The following is a 19958-nucleotide window of genomic DNA, read 5'->3' as shown; positions in this document are numbered from 1 at the left end:
AAAATAAAAAATCACAAATTTATTTTTCTATGGTCTTTGTCAGAAATTTTTATTGTTTTAACCTATATCTAATGATTAGAATTATTAAAAAAAGTAACAACTAAATATGGAATAGGATGCATAAAAAACAGGAAACGTGGTATTGTTGCGCATACAAATGAAAATAGAAAGCATTGATCCTGTCGCTAATTCCAGTCATTTGACATTAATAGGAAGTTTTTAAATACATGTCCTTTTGCTCCTTTCTTTACCAAGCTAAAATTATGTTTGGAATATGATAATTTACATCTCAGCATATAAATTTCGGGTGTAGTGTTGAGATCACTACAAAACATTTCTTTTTATTTTTTTCGAGGTAAATTAAAGAATCTAAGCATTATCAAAATTCTAAATCATCTGGTTATATCTCATAAAAGTATTTTGATGTTTAAGTTAGTGATTAATTTTTCTAAGTTAGTTTAAGTAATTCTGAATATTCTTAATCAAAATTCTCTTTTTTTAAAGCTCTAAATCGAGGGTTGATGAAGTTAAATTGGTTGAGATCTTAAAAGAGAATCAAAAAGTAATAGGTTGACACATCTATGATTTGAAATGTATAAATCCAACTTATTATATACATAAGATTATGGTTGAAAAGGATTTTAAGCCCATAGCACTAGGAGATTGAATCCAACAATAAAACTATAACTTTCAATGTGGTAGAAGCAATGAAACATCTTAGAGATAAAGACGGTTGTTTTAGGGTGGGAGTTTTGGATAATGTGGTGGAAACAATTAAAGGTCAATTGTACATGAAAATATCCTTTAGAGTGTATATTGGTTGATACTTGTGAGGAATTAACTTTAGATAAGGAATTTGAAGTTGAGGAGGTTTTACAACTTTTAAAAAAATTGAAAGAAGAAAAATCTACTCATGTGAAAGTGGAGAAATTGGACAAGGCTAACTTGGATTATTATGGTAAAATGGAATTGAAAATGCTTCCTGATCATCTCAAGTAGGTGTTTTTAGAGGAAGATTCTAAGAAATCTGTCATTATAAGCAGTTCTCTATCAAGGATCACAATAAAATCTTAAACTCGAAATAAATACAATCATCTACCTATTTACATTTGTCCTCTATTTATAGATTTTAATATAGGCTTATGATTGATGAAATACTAATCATGATCCAATCGTGATTTATTACCCATTACCAATAATCTTGATTAGAGTAATGTTTTAGGAATCTTTATTACTGGAGTTCGTTTGTCCAATCTTTTATCTCCATAACCATTAATAAACATTTACTTATTTTTATTGCATGACGTATAGTGATGTTGATTACAATCTATTATAATCGATCACTCTTTCTTAATAATTTTATCAAATCAGTCTAATAATCATATAATACAATACACAATAAATATATATATATATATATTTAAATAAAATATTTTCTAAATCAAAGTTTTGAATATACAATACCAAAATAAATAACTTCGTCACCAAGTTAATATTATTTAGTAGGTGGTGTAAAATTTACTATTTCTACAGCAACTATTTTTAAGTCAAATGAGTTTTGTTTCTTAATTAGTTAAAAGGATAAAAGTATTTACATTAATTATTTATAAAAATCGAAAACCCCGGATAATAGACTAATATTTTAATATTTTACATAATTTTACAAATAAGGATGTAGTGTTTTTTCTTTTCCCACAAATACTAATTATTACTAAAGAAATTAAATACATAATCTCTTGCATCTCCATTCCAAATCTTTTAAATCAATTTTACATCTTCCAATTACTAATGTAAGTTAAACCTATATCATTTTTTTTTTTCACCTTCTCTTCTAATTTTTACCATTAAATAAACTGTATAGTTTATGTAGGGAACGTGATAGATATATACTGAACAAACCACTGTACATTGTACAGACGTAGGGTAAATAAGACCACAAGTACACTTCGATTTTACGCGTTTTTATTTCTTTTGCATTGGAATATAACTTTCTAGTGGTAACTAAACTCTATTATTTAAAATATATATATATATATATATATATATATATATTTTTTTTTTTTACACATATAAATTATTTATATTTATTTAACTTTATCTTATTTATTTTTTATTTTCTTATTTTTTGAAAAATACAAAAAAAATATTTTTTTCTTCTTATTCCATGTGTAAAATTGTGCAATTATACCGTTGCTTTTTATTTTATTTTAAGCCTTTTTAGTACTAAAATTCTCTCTCTGTTTTGTTCTTCTTCTCCATCAGTCCAGTCCCACCACCGTTGTTAAACAAACAGTCTCCACTATCAACGAACCCACCAAACCTTAATTCTCTCAAACTCCACATTTGAACTGAACTAGAAGATCTCCTTAGCAAGAACTTCCCAATTCAAGCTCATCCACGATCCATTCCCAACCGTTATCACATGCAATGTTTTGACCTCGAGCCACTACATTACTACATTGCGTGCTTTCTTCGTAACCAAGGAAAACCGAATGGGTCTCTGCACTTCCAAACCTACTCTCTCCTCTACCCAATCTGCCACTCACTCCCCCACTCTACATTCTCAAGACGTGGCCGTCGCAGTCACTCACAGTCACAGTGCCGAACCTCACTTGCGCAGCACCGATGGCGAGAGCGAAAACCCTAAGGAGCCTGAGAACGGTAAGAGATCTCCCTTCTTTCCATTCTACAGTCCGAGTCCGGGTCGCTATGTGTTACCCATCTCGCCGCGCCGCTTCTTCAAACGATCATTTCTGTCGCCCTCGCCGGCGAAGCACATAAGGGCAGCGCTGGCGCGGCGGCACGGGTCGGTGAAACCCAACGAGGCCGCCATACCTGAGACGGAGGGGTTCGCTGGGCTGAACAAGACTTTTGGATTCTCCAAACATTTGGGAAATAAATACGAAGTTGGAGATGAGGTTGGGAGAGGGCATTTTGGATACACTTGTGTTGCTAAGGTGAAGAAAGGAGAGGTGAAGGGACAGCAAGTGGCCGTTAAAGTCATTCCAAAAGCCAAGGTTTCCACCAAAATTCACATGCAATTCATAAGTAGTTTTAATTATGGTTATCATTTTATTACCCCTAATGATTTCAAGTTTTTCACTGTTAGTTTTTGAAAATTGTGGTTGAATTGCCATTCCTAGCTAAGGTTTTAAATCATGTCATTATTATTGACAATGAGGGGGAATTGTGCACAAATGTGGCTTATGATGCAATTGTGGTTGTGGAGAATCTAAAAAACCTCGTGGCCGAAATCATGGTTGGGGACGGTTTTCTATAATCTTGCTCCTTACTGTTAGTTTTATTGATGTTTGTATATGTGAGTACGTGATTTAGTTTTGGTAGTTAGTATTGGGGATTTTACTGGGTGCATGGGGCTGTTCGATTGTGATGGTCATGCATTTCTACTTTTCCATATCAGTTTATGCTATCTAAAACAGTACTGATTTCTTAACAAATATGATAAAATGCTGAGGCAAAGAAAAAGACCGGCTGAAACATTCCAATGCTTGTTTAGACTTGGGATGTAAAAGAGAGTTCCACTTGAATGGTTGCATTGCTTATAGTCAAGTATGAATCTGTTGTTTTGCTACAATTTGAGTTGAGTAAAGTTCTTGCATTTCTTATTGTTATCTGTTTTATTATTTTCCTTTAAGCTACTTTGTTACTGCCACAGTTCCATGATTTTTGGGTCTTTAATGGGAATGGATCTATGCATTGAACAAGTGGGCCTCATCAACTTTGTGAATACTATGAAGGGAGATGTAGACATAAACTTTATTGAGAAAATCTACTACGAATGTGGATCCATGTCCAGTTTCTCAGAATTTGTGATCCATTGTTGTATATATTCCTTTTACTTGTAATATATTGATGAAAACCTCCCTAGCCTCTTTGAATTATATTAATAAATTTATTTTTTATGAGAATAAAGCAAAGTCACACTTATATTTACTAATTAATGTACATAATTTATTTTAATTGTAGATGACCACTGCGATTGCTATTGAAGATGTGAGAAGGGAGGTAAAAATTTTGAGAGCTTTGACTACGCACAAGAATCTAGTACAATTCTATGATGCATATGAAGACCATGATAATGTCTATATAGTAATGGAGTAAGCTTCAATTATATTGCTTGTTTAAGTTAAATGCTCTAGTTATTGGTTTTGGCAATTTGATTTAGAATACGAAGATAACTTGTTCTCGTTTATTGGATACTTACGCAAGGACAAGTGTAATGAGTTTTGTATTAAAAGTTTTTTCTTTAAACTGTTATCCATCTTCTAGGTTGTGTGAAGGAGGAGAGCTGTTAGACAGAATATTGTCAAGGTATTCATTTATTTCAAATTGAACATGTGAATATTTAAAATTTGGATGCCATTGATGCCAATTGGGGATGAATGGAAGTTATTAGTGGCAAAATATTGAGCTTAACGAGTATAAGATATCTCTTTGCTCTTTCAGAGGTGGGAAGTACACAGAGGAAGATGCAAAAGTTGTCCTTAGACAAATACTGGATGTGGTAGCCTTTTGCCATCTTCAGGGTGTCGTGCACCGTGATCTTAAACCTGAGGTGAAGTATATGTGTAGTTTTTTGAGATTTCTTCTCCGCACCCCACCCTTTTCTGTTTCACAATATTGAACTCAGCTTCTTAGACTACTTAGTCAGATGTATGGAGTATCTTTTTCATTAAAGAACGACCTTTCACTTTTATGATTGAAAATTTATTTATCTTTTTGGAGAGTAAGGGGTTGAAAAAGAAAACAAAATGGAAGCTATGGGAAAGGTTTTATTGTCTGTAATTATAATCTTACTCATTTATCTTGTGTTTGTTTAAGATTTCATAACAAATGCAAAAGGGGAAAACACAAATTTTAATGCGCCATTACTAGCTTTTTGAGGGCATTTATGAGAAGGAGCATAGAGTTCCTTTTATTCAATATTGGTTTGTGGTCATAATCATCTAGTACAAATAAGCAATACGATGCTTGCGATTTTGATTGATTTGGCATATGGGACTTGTCCTCTGATTCTTATCAAGAACAACTTTTGAAAATGGCTAATTTTTGGATCAGAACTTCTTGTTCACATCCAAGGACGAGAACTCAATCCTGAAGACCATAGACTTTGGGTTGTCAGATTTTGTTAAACCAGGTATATTTCTATTCCTTTTAAATATGTTATGTTATTTATTATCGTGGAGTTGCTTTATTCTTTGACTTTTCATTGTTCTTTACAGATGAAAGACTTAATGATATTGTTGGCAGTGCATACTATGTGGCACCTGAAGTTCTACATAGAGCTTACAGTACAGAAGCTGATGTATGGAGTATTGGAGTGATTGCATATATTTTATTATGTGGCAGTCGTCCCTTTTGGGCCCGGACCGAGTCTGGAATCTTCCATGCTGTGGTAAAAGCTGATCCAAGTTTTGATGAACCTCCTTGGCCTTCTCTGTCAGATGAGGCAACAAATTTTGTTATGCGACTACTAAATAAAGATCCACGAAAAAGAATGTCTGCAGCACAGGCATTATGTGAGTTGTCTTAGCAATGATTGATGGTTCTTGTGCCTGTATTTATATTTGTTACTTACAACAATTGGGCACCTTAGGTCATCCATGGATTAAAAACAAGGATGTGAAAGTACCTCTGGATATTCTAATATTCAAGCTCATGAAAGCATACATGCGTTCCTCATCTCTACGGAAAGCGGCTTTAAGGGTATGTCTATTTATGTAAAACTATGTCTGCATTTAAAAGTTGATGGTGATAAAAAATAGAGCCTCTTGTTGAACTGTATGTCCCATTTTCCTTTGTCATCATCTCTATTGATTTTCATTTGTATGGCTTTGTTCTCCATGGTTTCATTCTTCTTCACCTATTAATGGATATACTACTTATCTAAGAGATTTTGGAGTTAATGTTTCTGGATATGCGATTTTATTATTCCCCAATTCATCTCAGTAGCAACCCTGTCAATTATTTTACAATGTTTCATAATTGTAACGGTTCCTTTCTAAAATGTGTGGCGTGACTAAAGATCATTGGTTCTTTCCGTCACTTTGATTGTTCCTGCTGCCTTTTTTTATTGATTACACTATATTTTCTTCTGAACAACTTACTGAAATTTTTCTTCACGGGCACTGGATCAGGCTCTGTCCAAGACATTAACTGTGGATGAGCTATTTTATTTGAGGGAGCAGTTTTCACTTTTAAATCCAAGCAAAAATGGCTCCATTAGCTTGGAAAATATCACATCGGTCGGTTATGTTTCAATTTTTTTTTAAGATATTAAGGGAGGGTATTTGTCATCTCACAACTTTGGGTTGCATCAGGTCTTGATGCTGAGTGCAACAGATGCTATGAACGAGTCACGTGTGCCTGACTTTCTGATATCAGTTAAGTACAATGATTTAGCCATAGAAATTATTCAAATGGTATTCTGTACCTGTTGTAGTTATTGATTACGAATAATATGGGTGGCAGCTTAATGCATTACAATTTAGAAGGATGGATTTTGATGAGTTCTGTGCTGCTGCCCTTAGTGTTCATCAACTTGAAACACATGACCAGTGGGAGCAACGCGCACGTTATGCTTACGAACTTTTTGAAAAGGACGGAAACAAGGCCATACTCATTGACGAACTAGCTTCGGTATGTTTTATTTGACTACGATGAATTGATGATAGTTTATGCATACATACCTATTTCAAACTTGTGTTGCAGTGTGATTTTAATATATTAATTACATTTACATAAGGCCTAGTTGTTTCTGAATCAAAAGAATATCAGAGCAAATATAAGGCATAAAACTAGTTTCAGTTAATGTAATGTCCATGTTTGCCTTTTTATGACGTGATAATTTGATTTAACTTGGGTTCAGTTGAACAGCGATTTAACTTAGTTTTATCTGAATAATAACCAGGTGCTTGGGCTTGGTCCATCTGTCCCTGTTCATGCTGTTCTCCATGATTGGATTCGGCACACTGATGGAAAATTAAGTTTCATTGGGTTTGTCAAATTGTTGCATGGCCCATCTAGAAGTCTTGCAAAAGCTCAATAGAGATATAAGAAGCTTAGCAAATATCCAAGGTTGCTTGACTAAACTACATGATGATCTATCTGGCTTAGAAAATTGCTGAAAGATCATCTCATTACAACCATATCTTCAGGTGGTTTTCTTTTTTCACATTGTGGCTCAGCATATACCTTTATAGAATTATCTCGTTCTTTCACCATTTGAGGCAAACCTGCTACAGGCGATTGTATTTTCCACTGTAAAGTTGTAGTGTATTGAAAGGCTAATCTCTAATCTGTAACATGTTAGAAGATTCACAATGGAGGTGTGTCATTCTTGTGCTCTTAATTTTTTTATTCATTATCAATATTTTGTTTTTCTTTGAATAATCCTGTTTTAGTTATTAATGTTATTATGGTAAAGAAATACGTAAATATTAATAAAAATTAATAACATAATGGTTAATTATATTAAAAATATAATTAATTATACTTTTGTAAATAGATGTTGATATTTATAACACAGATTAAAATATAATTTATCATTATTTTGTTCATGCAATCTTTTTAAGAAAGCTTAACATCTCAATTTTTCATAGTTTTTATATTTTTAAATATTTATACAACTACTTTTCTAAACTTTTATTTTCGCTTTGTTTTCGTCTTCAGCACAAAGACACCGTTTCTCCAATTGTGCTTAAATTTGTGCATGTTTGTTTGGTAGAAGAAGAAAAATATAAACTTTTTAATTTTTTTTTAAGAAGCTAATCATATTTATTTTTCAAAAAGTCGAACTTTGGACTTCAATATTTTTAAAAAGTAAATAAAATAATAATAGTGTTTAAAATAAATAATGATTAGTTTGTAGTGTAATGTTTTTCGAGAGGATGTCAATAATTTAAAGATAATTTATAAATAATATAATAATGAGTTATTAGTATTATGTTTTTATATTTAATATAATGATTAGATCAATATAATTAATAAATGAATGATAAATTTGGAAAATAATTTTACTAAACAAAAAAATTAGAGAAACAAAAAAAGATTACACCAGAATCTGATTGGGATATTTTGAAAATTAAATCAAGAAAGCACTTCGATGTCAATATTTAAGGTGCAAAATTATGGTATAGCTTTATTGTCTCCGCATTTGTTAAAAGTTTGAAAAAACATGAAAAGTATATATGGAAAGAAAAAATTCTTTTTTAACGATATTATTTTAATAACTTTTTTGACAATGTATACTAGTGATACTTTATGATTGATCCGTTTTAAATATTTTTAAATGTAAATTTAAATAGACTAATAAAATGATAACATGTGTCTCATTATAAAAAAAATATAAGTGTTAAATATGTTTTTCGTCCCTGAAGTTTCGGGGATTTTTGGTTTTAATCCCTGCATTAAACATAGATGGCATTTCATCCTCTTAATATAAAAACATGTATTTTTAATCCCTAAAAATAAACAGGTTAATTTTTTTTTGGTGAGGTGACTAATGGTGCTGCCAAAACCTGACTAATTTCTGCCACGTTTGTTTTTGTAATTTTGGGAAAAAGCCGTAAATTGAAACCCTCTTGTCCTCTTTCGCTGTGGAGGTATCACCTTCAGGTTTCTTCTCCCCCTTGCTTCTAAACGTTCCTGCTATCGAAGAACTGCTTCCTTTCATTCGGTTGCTTCGATGGAGTTCTTTATAGCGCAAAAAAAATCGTTAAATAAGCGCGTTGGTTTCTCGATGGTGGAGGTGCAAAATCTTCTTTCGCGGTGGATTTCGCTTGCGGCGGTGGCGCCTTTCGCTGGTGGGATTTTGTTTGTGTTTGGCAACACATTTGGATCTTTTCTACTGGTAACGGCTTGGTTATATTGTAAGAACTTGATATATAGTATTGTGGGTACTTTTGATGGCAGAACACGACACTTTTTGGGGGCATTTTGTTAATGCACGAGAAACAAATTGAAATCCTCAGTGAAGTTTTTGTTTATTCTATTTTCAATCAATTCAAGTCACATAACACTGGACTTCGTAACTCAGTTGCTTGTTCTATAATTTGAACTCCAAAGTTTATTTTTAGCGGATTTTGCTATGATGTTATTACTTTTATTGTTATTATCTTGATTGAGTTATTTACTAATTGATGTAAAATGCAGATTTCAATTGGAGATTATGGATCAGAAAACTGAGGATAGCAGCACTGTGAAGAAAATAAATTCAGCTTGTGATGTTGAGGCTTTAAAAAAGTGTTTGGAAGAGAACAAGGGAGATTATGTCAAATGTCAGACACAGATTGAGGCTTTCAAGTCATCATGCTCACTCAAAAAACCAAACCCCTATCTTGATTCTTCTTCACGATAGATCAAGTTAGCTGGTTCTGACCTGTGGGTGTACTGTGTTATGAACTTTATGTCTTTCCCGATGATATTCCTCAGTTGTATCAATATTTAATAATAATAATTGTCATAGAATGATTTGATTATTAGTTTCATGAGTTCTCGTTCATAGCAGTGATTGTTTAGAATTATAATCCACACTACTGAAGGTTTCTGACGCCGTTGCCACACCTTTTTGTTGCATTGAAGTTTCCAATTGCTTTGTCCCCTTGCAAATTTTTAATGGTTACAAGAATGCAGTACTTGATTGACTTGGTTGAACTCTACATGTTCTTTTTCTATTTTCTTTATGAATTGTGTTTTTGTCGGCTTCTTTGTCTATTCTTTTACTACATTTTTAGGACGTTAGCTTGAAATTTACTTCATATTCAAGAGGTATTACTGTTATTATATTATTTCAGGCAATGCAAGTATGCTATATTGTTTCGGGGGAAGGTGTGAATTGTAGATTTTTTTTTGTCGTGCGCCGCCGCGACCTTCTCCCTCATGACGGCTGCAAAGTAGTCAGGGAGCGTGATGCCGAGGTCCACCTCCGACATGTAGAGGATGCCGCGGTCGTCGCGCATGAGGACGTCGATGGCTTTGGAGTTGACTTGGGTGAGGGCAGCGAGGAGGGAGGAGAGGAGTGTGGGTTTGAGACGGTGTTGTTCGTCGCTTTTGCAGGTTAGGGTTAGAACGAAAACTGATCCTCTCTTCTCTAACGTACACCCATCCTCTGTTAAAAGAAAAAAAAAAAGTCTTGTTTTTCAGTTACCAAACACACCTTTTTTTACTTAATCTCATTCTAAATATTAAAAAAACAGCGTGCCAGATAAAGAAGTCTGACTTTGGCGAAAAATGTGGCATGACAATATGTTAGAGCTCTGTCAATTTTTAGGGACTAAAAATACATGTTTCCATATTAAGAGGATGAAATGTCATCAATGTTTGATGTAGGAACTAAAACAAAAAATCAGTGAAATTTCAGGGACGAAAAACATATTTAACTCTAAATATAATATATAAGTGGAGTGCAGACCTCATCTTACAGGCTAGTTTTGTGGGATTGAGTTAGGTCTAGAATCCACTTCTAACTCCGATAATAATTTAAATAAGTATATTTTTAAACACATGAAATTTCATGTATATTTATGCTTTTGTTATGATAGGACTATGATTAAGAAAATAAAAAGTATAATATATTGATTAAAAGTCAACGGTTAAAAACGATTTATATGGTTAGCATCATATTGAATTTATAAAATCGTAAATCGTAATACGAATCATAAATTTTATTTTTTTACTATAAAAATGAGAAATTATTAAAATAAAAATAATTTATTTGTCAATACTTCATTAAAATTAAGTTTACAAAACTAAGCACTTTGTAAACTTCTTATAATCTTAATCATAAGAGTTTTAAGGATGTAACAGAAAAAAAAATGTTACTTTTAAAATTCAGTAAAGGTGAATAGTATAACAAAAAAAACCCTTTATTTTTTATTAGATTTTTGAATTAAAATCACACTCTCTATTTCTTATTATATTTGAATTTTTTTTAATTAAAATTTCCTTTATCTGTTTTAATTTTATTTTAATTGAAATTTATTAAGAAAAGTTAATGTTAGATGATGTTGCAACTCAAAATATTAATAAAGTAAAATTTTTAATTGTATTATATTTTAACTAGGTTCAACACAAAAATGTGAATTTTAATTATATTTAGTTTTAACATATATATATATATATATATATAATTTTTTAATTACATTAATTTTTAATTAGGTTTAAGTTTTATTTGAAATGAATATACTAACCAAAGAAATTAATCAGGTACAGCAAAAGAAAAAAAAAATAGAATTTTACCATTTTGTTCAACAAATTTACTGATCTTATTATGTTCTGAGTATACCTATGATTTAATTCCTAAATATTATATAAAATCAAACTACAATGATTTTTTAAAACATCATTTAACTATTTTTATTAAAAAATTCAAATATGTATTTTTAAAATATATTAGAATTATTTTTAAAAAAATTAGTATAAAAATTTGTGAAAGTTCAAAATTTAGTAGTATCAAACTTTGGTGAATTTTATTTTTTCCCTGGACCACGTTACTGTCAATTGTACTCTATTAAGATTAAGATAAGATACTTTTCCTTATTACACCGAATCATTAATGTAATTATTCTGGTAATTGTCTGTCATTTTGTCATTCAGGGAAGAAAAAAGAAGAAGAAGAAAATAGAGGTTATTCTGAAAACTATAATTTATTTGTTTAAAAAAATCATTTCAAAATTTCTATTTCAAAACGTTTCTTCTGAAATGTTCGTTTTGAAATTTATTATATATATTTTAGAAAAATTATTATGAACATTGTATTCCAGAATGCATTTCATTATATTCCAAAATATTTGTTCTAGAAATTGGTTTGAAAATTTTAGGCAGCTTGTTCTGAAATATTTCCAGAACAGGTAATCTAGGAAGGGTAAAATGATAGTTTCCGAAAGTTATGGGGGTTTAGTTGGAAATTATGGTGTTGCAGAAGGAAAGAGCCTTGATTAAAAGGATCAATGATGCCCAAGCTCAAAAGCCCAGCCCTGCGTTTTGTTTCTTTCAATTCAATTTGGGCATTGATGCCTCCACCTCCCCATTTCAAACCTACACCTCCCCATTTTTTTTTAACTTTTCGTTAATTACAAAATTAACCTTTTAAATTTATTATTTTTACTTTTTTAACCCTCTTAATTAAATAATCCTAATTTTCACTTTACCCTTTCACTTTCACACTCACTCACAGACTTTTCACTTTCACACTCACACACTTTCGAAACTTTTCGAAAACATCTCCACCTCCCCTTCCCTTCCCATTCACACACCCCCCAAGCTCCACTTTGATTTTTTAAAAGTTTCAACCTTTCCGATCTATTTGTACTTGCGTCATTGGCTGCGTGTGTGCGGCGGTGCAGCGTGGTGTGGCGGTGGTGCGGCGCTTCGTTCCGTTTCTGTCGAGAGGTTAGTTTTCGTTTCGCATTGTGTTCATTTCTTGGTTTATAAATGTATGTGATTTAGGGTTTTAGATTGTATTCATTTTGCTCTGTTTGTGCGCCCTTCGTTTCGTTTCGTTTTGTGTTTCTGGTAGAGGTTTGTTTGCGCGCAACAGGAAGAAGACTGTCATTAACGGAGGTCGGACATCCGTCGACGGATATGAACATCCGTTTCAGGGCCAGACGGATGTCGACATACGTTTAGGGCCTGATAAACATTTGTTGGACAAATTCATGTCAGACAATGATCTTTCACAGTGTTTCCATTGCCCAACTCTCCTTCGACAGCCTAAAGTTGATTGATTTACACATATTTACACATTGAGTTAGGTGTTAAGTTCATTTTGAAGCTCAAAGTCCTTTCACATACATGTCATAACATGGAAAGAGAAGAAAAATTGCCAACGATTCTCAGAAGAAAATTTTCACACAGTGAACAAAATTTGTGACACCCAAAGAAAAGAGAACAGAAAGAATTTGAAAAACTAAATGAAAGAGAAAAAACCAGAGAGTAAATCGAGAAAAGAAAAAAGTTAGGTTTATTTGTAGATATTAAAATTAAAATTAATCTATAAATTAGATTTTATTAATGGGTATAATAGGAATATAAATAATTATTAAAATTATAAATAAAAAGAGAAAGGGTAAAAATGGGATGGGGAGGTGGAGTTCCAAAGAGGGGAGGTGCAGGCATCAACGCCCATTCAATTTTCGTACTTTTCTCATTGTCCCCTCCCAACTCCTACGGGCCTGTCCTGAACGCTATTACACAGTTTCGGGAAATGGATCAAATGAGAGGAAAAGACATTGTCATGGTTTCGTCGTCTGAAGAAGAAGGAGTAGAAGAGGAAGACGACGACGATGATGATGAAGAAGTAGAAGAGGAAGATGATGATGATGAAGAAGAAGATAGCGATTTCGATGAAGCATCAGAATCCGAATCCGAATCCGAATCCGATGACAATGACGTTGACGATTCCTCTCTCTCCGATAAAGTCGTCTCCCTACTTCGAGGTATTAATTTACCAATGGTAACGACGTTATTAATATCATGCTCGATCAGTGCCGTTAAATTCTACGTTTTATGTGTGATTTTTCCAGAAGGAAAGGATATTCAATCCTTGAAACTAAAGGAATGCAAGGCTTATCTACGGAATCATGGCCTGAGAATAGCGGGAAATAGAGATATTTGTGTTGCCAGGATAAGGGAGCATTGGAGGTAAGGGTTTCCGATTCGAGAAGCCTATTTGACTATTGTCTTAGAAGCAACTTCAATACACGGAAGTTTTGTATGAAATTACTGACCTAATAAGCATTTATAGTTGTCTTCATTTTCTCATTGTTCTGAGAAAGAAATCTTTTCATGTGAATGAGTTTTGCTTGATTTTGTCTCAACAGAAGAAATTATGTTTGTCCTACATAGTTCTATGAAATATTTGTGCCTTATCCATTTAAGAGTAATAGAATGATTCTTTCTGAAGAAGAAGGAAAGGCTTTTCAGTTTTGGTTTTGAGTTTATGTACTTCGAACATTTTAATATCCCAGGTTAAAATACGGGAGTGGATACACGCTCTACCCAAAATCATCCTTTACCATTAATTGTACCGGTAAATTACTCTTTCCTTTTTTGCTATCATTTGCCAAACATTTATCGTTCTCTGTTAAATACTCGTTTTCTCACTTAACTCAGGTGATGTCTGCACGGGAGATGTTGTACTGTTCAGACAAAAGGTTTATGAAAAGTAATTTGTTTGCACTTGTTACTTTTAATCAATGATTTCTTCCTATCCCTGAATTGTTCGTTTACAGCTTAGTTGTACGTTTTACCAGGTTTAGTAAAGTGACTAGGCATGGAAAAGTTATAGGAAACAGAACTGTTGCTGGCAGGGTTGTGAAGGAGAGCTATGGTGCAGCTAAACAACAGCATACCTTCACTGTGAGTCTAAAGTTTGCTGCAATTAGTTGGATGCATGAAAAAGAGTTCTGTATTACACTTTGGTCTTTTATTTGGACACCCGTTACTGGATCATATATGCTCTTGTAAAACGGAGCAGTACAATGGCTATCTTGGTTAGTAAAGTAGAGTTCTAGTTTCTCTCTCAAATTTTGTCTTGAGAATTTCTCTTAGCTTTTATATTTAATCTGGTATTTGCGGTGGTACAATTGTTTTGCAAGACAATAGCCAATTTCTTGTACTTGAGAATGGAGAAACGTAAATAAAAAATAACACAATTGGTTTTGTAGTTGGATGTTATACCTAACAAATTTAGTAGCTACTCATCAAATTAATATAATTCAAATTCTTCATCTATGTCTTGCAGGTGGAGGTGTTGTGGAGTATTGGGGTTAGGAAATTGCCTCCACTCTCCCCTTTACTCGTAAAGGGACGGAATCTCTACAAACAGAAAACTTACAGACAGGTATCAGCGTGTGCCAACCTTTATCAATGTTATCTCTTTCAAGTTACGGTTTGTTACTTTCATTGTTCTCCATGATATAGAGATGGGAAAATGAAGCTGATAGAATCGAAGTACTTCATGAGAAGCACAGACGCGGTGCAGCAGCGAGATCTAAGAGAGCGTTGAAGAACAAAAAGAGAAGTTGTCTTGCGAATGAATGTAGAGGTAATTTTGGATTTCAGCAGACGGGTCTGTTGCACTATGTTATAGTTTTTCACAGTATTAGTGGTAAGTTGTCACTCAACTCTTGCAATTATTAGTTTCCAAACGGTCGCATGAAATCCACAATGAAAAACGGTCAAAATCAGGAAGATCCTCTGTAGATAATGTGAGGCACCAAGATGGCTTCAGAAGAGCAAATAGCTTTCAACCTCGAGCGACCACTTCATCAACTCCAGTAACATGGAAGGAGAATGCATCCTCAAGAGCGTCCAGATATACTGGAGGAAGTCATCATTCGGATGAATTTGACCGTTACCAAGTTCCAGTTTATCCATCATATGATAGTTATCCGCAAAGTACATACCGATATCATGTAAATTCTCAAAGCAGGAACGTGCCAAGCGAATTCTTTTATCACAACAGAGGTCTAATTCCACCTTACAGGCCTCCTGTTGGTATTCCACCTTACAGGCCTCCTGTTGGTGAATTCACAACTAGATCGCAACACCTGGTAACCAACCATAATCGTCATACCCAGACAAACCCATACGACATCGAATTGAAGAATTATGGAGGGAGAAAGTACGGTATATGATGTGATCTATTTTTCATTTGGAAGACTCAGACTTAAACCATTTTGATTTCGCCTTTGAACAGTGGCATGATCTTAGGCTCCCCAGTTTTAGTTCACATCACAGTGGATGGAATTTAAGTTTTTTTTTTCTGAAACGTTGGGTTTGGGTTAGGATTTTTAGGATGTACAGATACTTCATCGTAGTTAATGAACCGATATACAATCATGTCAAATAGATGATGCTCCTGATATGCTTTTGGATACTTGTAACTAGTGTTGTTGACTAAAAATTCTTTGAAAACTTTCTTCCATATAATTCATATATCAATCCACAAAACTGGATCCAGTTGGCAAATAGGTAGGCACTTAAGTTTGATTCTTGATTGTGTGAAAAATGTGTTGTTGGTGGAAAGATTATGGGAAATTATTGATTTAATATTTGATGGTTTTTAATCATGATTAATTTGATAATGATTAAGTAATATCTTAAAACAATTTGATGCAATATTTTAAGTAATGTGTTCATATTATACAAAAAAAAAAAAAAGAGAGAATGTTATTGAATAAAATACTTTTAAGTTCTAAACATAGATAGAAATAAGATGTGACAACTAATCCTTTGTATTAAGACATTTTAGTGATTGTTGTACAAAATGTGAAGGTTTTTGAGTCGGTCTGTAAATGAGAACGTAAAATTGAATTTATGAAAGTATTCGACTAGCCTATGAAAATTTAGCTTTCGGGAAGCCTTGCCAAACATGACCTTGTAAACAAATTAAGCCATTGAATGCATCGATAACTAGGCTAAAGCTTCTGCACCCCATAAAATTTCGTCTCCCACCAAAACCTTTCAAAAAATGTTTTCCCTAAAAGATGGGGGTGATTGAGGTGTTTTCTGAAAAATCAAAGAAAAATCTGAAGTTGACTTACTAATTACTATATTCTAAATAAAATTTGATACTATAATTAAATTTAAATTAATATATTTCTAACATCATTTATTAACACAAATGATAATGACTTTGGTCAAGAATAACACGTAACAGTATTGAAGTTATAAAAAATAGTATACTTTTCAAATTATAAATAATTTAAGAAATGTAAATAACAAAAAAAATTTATATGTTAGTTCACATTTTGGATTCAATAATAATATACACGCATTAAAAGAGATATTGATTTAAAATTTTAGACTTGAGATAAAATTAACCAAAAACAAGGACTAACTTAAACTACTATTTTCATTGCAATCGATTATCTATAATAAAATAATAAATTATTTTTATATTAAAACTTTTCCGTTTCAATCCTTCTTAAAAAAAATTAACCATATCTTTAGTATTACATAAATATCTTTTATTGAAGTATTTTTAACATATATATATATATATATATATATATATATATATATGTATGTATATATATTCGTTGTTTCCTTTATTTATTTTCACATGTGAATCATGTAAAAAGATCCAGGAGTTCAGCATTCGGTGTGGTGGTTCTATCCTTTACGTCATCTAATTGATGAAGTAGTAGTTATCAATTCAATATCACACCGCTTCACTGTCGCGTCTCTCTCTACCTCGCCGCTTTTCATTCTTTTATAGAACTATTCAACAAAACATAAACAAAGATATCCATATTTTCCATTTTTATGCCACTCAAATGTCAATTCATACTACTAAATATGGCAGGACGTGTCAGCAACTGGAACTCCTACCTTCACTTTCCAAAGGAAGGAATAAAAAACATAAATATTTATTTATTTTTATCAATTAATTTTACGAATGAATAATCATTTTTCTAAAACAAAGTGAATATTTTTACATACATTTTTATGTAGTCGGGATTCCATCTTTTTATTGACAGTCACAGAAAATCTTATAGAATAGTTTAAGAGCAGATTTTACGTTTCTGTGTCTAGTACGTCTATAATGTGAAAGGGTGATTTGAAATCATAAATCATATAAATCTCCAACTACTGTTTCGGGAGCTAAAAATATCCATGTGATGATTTATGTGTTGTAGGATAGAACACGAAGTGATGCTTCTATCCATGTAACCTTGTTGTCATTCCATTTCCTTTAAACCCCCCTTTTCCAATGCTGGGTCCATAGAATGTTCCACTCCTTCCAACGCAACTTGATTCATCATTATTTACAAATTTGTTGGGTCTATCCAAGAAGGTTGGATTGACACCACTCTCTCTTAAGTTAATGGGTGAGGAGAAGGAGGTTCATTGAAACACACAAATATTAATAAGATCTCCATCCAAAACAACGTTAAAGCGGTGAATCCAACAGCAAAATTAACTCTTCGTTACCCTTTTCTCAATACAAACCAAAATCATTTCAATATCTAAATCCTATACATTATTAATTAATTTCTTTCTTTCTCTCACCACACAAAACATAACAGTAAAGATGATTACCTGATGATCACTATAATCAAAGTTTAGTACAGTGCCAAAAGCAAAAGCTTTTCTCAAAGCTACAAATATCAACTAGGAGGAAAATGAAACACTGAAAATGGGAAAGGTAAGAGAGGTAAACTGAACAAACTAATAAACTACACATCTCACAGAAATTGATCGCAAACTACTTAATAATTTATTGCAAGAGGAAGAAGCTAGAAGAATGTAGCAGTGTTGGAACGCAGATCAATTTCTTGGGTCCAAGCGGTTCGGTCCTGAATGTGCAAGTGCCAATATGTTTGAGCCACGGCGTCTGGGTCCACTGTGCCCTCATCCTCTCCACTGCTTATGCTTATTTCATCCCCAACCGAACCTGATTTTCTCCGACAATAACTATACATGTACGTCCACAATATCAGATTAATTAAACCTTATGCTAACTCTGTAGCATTGATTGAAGACTTTTCCTTTTTAGGGGTGGAGGGTTGTTATGTTGACGCATGCATGCATAAAGATAGGGAAAGTAGGACTTGAATCGGAATCTATTAACCGACGATGAATATCAAAAACGAACCTGGGTGGGGCAACAACACCGTCAATGATTACATGTGCTATGTGCACTCCGTGAGGTTGAAATTCCCTTGCCAAGCATTGTGCCAGCGCTCTCAACGCGAACTTCCCGCAGCCTGTCAACATTCATCAATTCAATTTATCAAAACCACTGGTTTTGGTGGAGACAGAATAATAACCAAACAATAATAATCAATTAATGCTTGTTTATTAATTAATCACATAGTTGGGAGTATCCAGGTATGCCATTCAGTGAAGCAGAACAGCCGGTGAAAAGGATCGTGCCCTTCCCTCTTTCCACCATCCCCGTCAACACCTGATTCATTAGTTCCACCCATAAATGTTAAATCAAACCTAACGAGACTCGTTAATTTGTAGGGAACACTGAATATTTTCTTACTTACTGTAAGTAAATATAGAAGAAAAAAAAAAAGATTAAGGAAGAGAATAATATTAGAGAACCTGTTGAGCGCAGTGGAAGGCACCGACGGCGGAAACAGCGACGGAATTTTGAAAAGTGTCGAGATGGATGTTTTGGAAGGAGGTGGGATTGGGAGAGAGGGGTTGGTAATTAGCATTATAGACAAGAACCTCAATGAATCCGAGGGAATGAACTCCTTCGAATGCATCCCTCACGCTTTTGGAATCGGCGCAGTCCACGCGTATCGCAAACACCTGTGCTTTCTCTTCCCTCGCTATTTCTTCCGCCACTCTCGACAATCTACCTGTAAACACACACACGTATATATATATATATATATATATATATATATATATATATATATATACACACACATATATCTATATATATCATCACCATACTATTTATACATACATACATACAGATGATATAATTAGCATATAAACGTGCCTAGGTCGCGAGCGAGAATGGCAACAGTGTAGCCATGGTGAGCGAAGTTGCGGGCGATGGAACGACCTAGCTTGGGACCCACGCCGACTATGGTAGCAATGCCTCGGGCGGAGCTAGAGCTTGCGGTGCTTCTGATCATCTTGAAGCAATGTTAAGTTACTAATCAAACCAAGAAACGAAAGCTTTGATTTTTGTTTTGAGGTTTAAGCAAGATATGTATGGTTATAGTGTGTCTTTATCCTGAAAAGGAAGCGATGCGATGCAGGGTTTGTCGTTTTGAAGAAACTGTTGTACAGTGTTATCTTGTAGGTTCTAGCTTATAATTGAGCACGTTACGTTACATTCCTTTATTAGCATTTTGAAGGGTGGAGAATTCCATTAGTGGAAAGGAAAGAAAACATGGTGCACTTTAACAGCAGATATTCAATGCATATGTCCCAAACTATAATTGGGAGGGCAGAGAGAC

At 33.3% G+C, this 19958-nt stretch overlaps 3 protein-coding genes across 5 annotated transcripts; 2 read left to right on the top strand and 1 right to left on the bottom strand.

Annotated features, from left to right (window-relative positions):
• The first annotated feature begins 2172 nt into the window (after positions 1 to 2172).
• Positions 2173 to 7391, top strand: LOC106778109 (CDPK-related kinase 5). The gene is made up of 11 exons (XM_014666024.2): positions 2173 to 3017; positions 3988 to 4118; positions 4291 to 4332; positions 4468 to 4576; positions 5080 to 5158; positions 5244 to 5540; positions 5618 to 5727; positions 6159 to 6266; positions 6342 to 6404; positions 6493 to 6660; positions 6932 to 7391. Exons 1-11 carry the CDS (start codon positions 2493 to 2495, stop codon positions 7067 to 7069), a joined length of 1770 nt encoding a protein of 589 aa, XP_014521510.1. The 5' UTR covers positions 2173 to 2492; the 3' UTR covers positions 7070 to 7391.
• Positions 7392 to 13078: 5687 nt separating this feature from the next.
• LOC106776945 (zinc finger CCCH domain-containing protein 62) lies at positions 13079 to 15954 on the top strand. 2 transcript variants are annotated; one of them, XM_014664427.2, is made up of 8 exons: positions 13079 to 13457; positions 13545 to 13662; positions 13989 to 14050; positions 14134 to 14185; positions 14274 to 14379; positions 14765 to 14863; positions 14944 to 15067; positions 15163 to 15954. In XM_014664427.2, the coding sequence occupies exons 1-8, from the start codon at positions 13094 to 13096 to the stop codon at positions 15657 to 15659; spliced, it is 1422 nt and encodes a 473-aa protein (XP_014519913.2). In that variant the 5' UTR covers positions 13079 to 13093; the 3' UTR covers positions 15660 to 15954. The 2 variants fall into 2 exon arrangements, with proteins under 2 accessions (XP_014519913.2, XP_022631469.1); XM_022775748.1 differs by having other exon boundaries at positions 14944 to 15130; positions 15211 to 15954.
• Positions 15955 to 18050: 2096 nt separating this feature from the next.
• Positions 18051 to 19786, bottom strand: LOC106777167 (estradiol 17-beta-dehydrogenase 1). Of its 2 annotated transcripts, none has more exons than XM_014664702.2 (5): positions 19493 to 19786; positions 19084 to 19346; positions 18844 to 18937; positions 18626 to 18737; positions 18051 to 18444 (listed from the first exon to the last, which is right to left on the bottom strand). In XM_014664702.2, exons 1-5 carry the CDS (start codon positions 19629 to 19631, stop codon positions 18267 to 18269), a joined length of 786 nt encoding a protein of 261 aa, XP_014520188.1. In that variant the 5' UTR covers positions 19632 to 19786; the 3' UTR covers positions 18051 to 18266. The 2 variants fall into 2 exon arrangements, with proteins under 2 accessions (XP_014520188.1, XP_022631756.1); XM_022776035.1 differs by having other exon boundaries at positions 18266 to 18424.
• Positions 19787 to 19958: the final 172 nt, after the last annotated feature.

Source organism: Vigna radiata, chromosome 11 (assembly GCF_000741045.1).
Source record: "Vigna radiata var. radiata cultivar VC1973A chromosome 11, Vradiata_ver6, whole genome shotgun sequence".
Classification (NCBI taxonomy): domain Eukaryota; kingdom Viridiplantae; phylum Streptophyta; class Magnoliopsida; order Fabales; family Fabaceae; genus Vigna; species Vigna radiata.
This window is presented reverse-complemented; position numbering and strand designations above follow the sequence as displayed.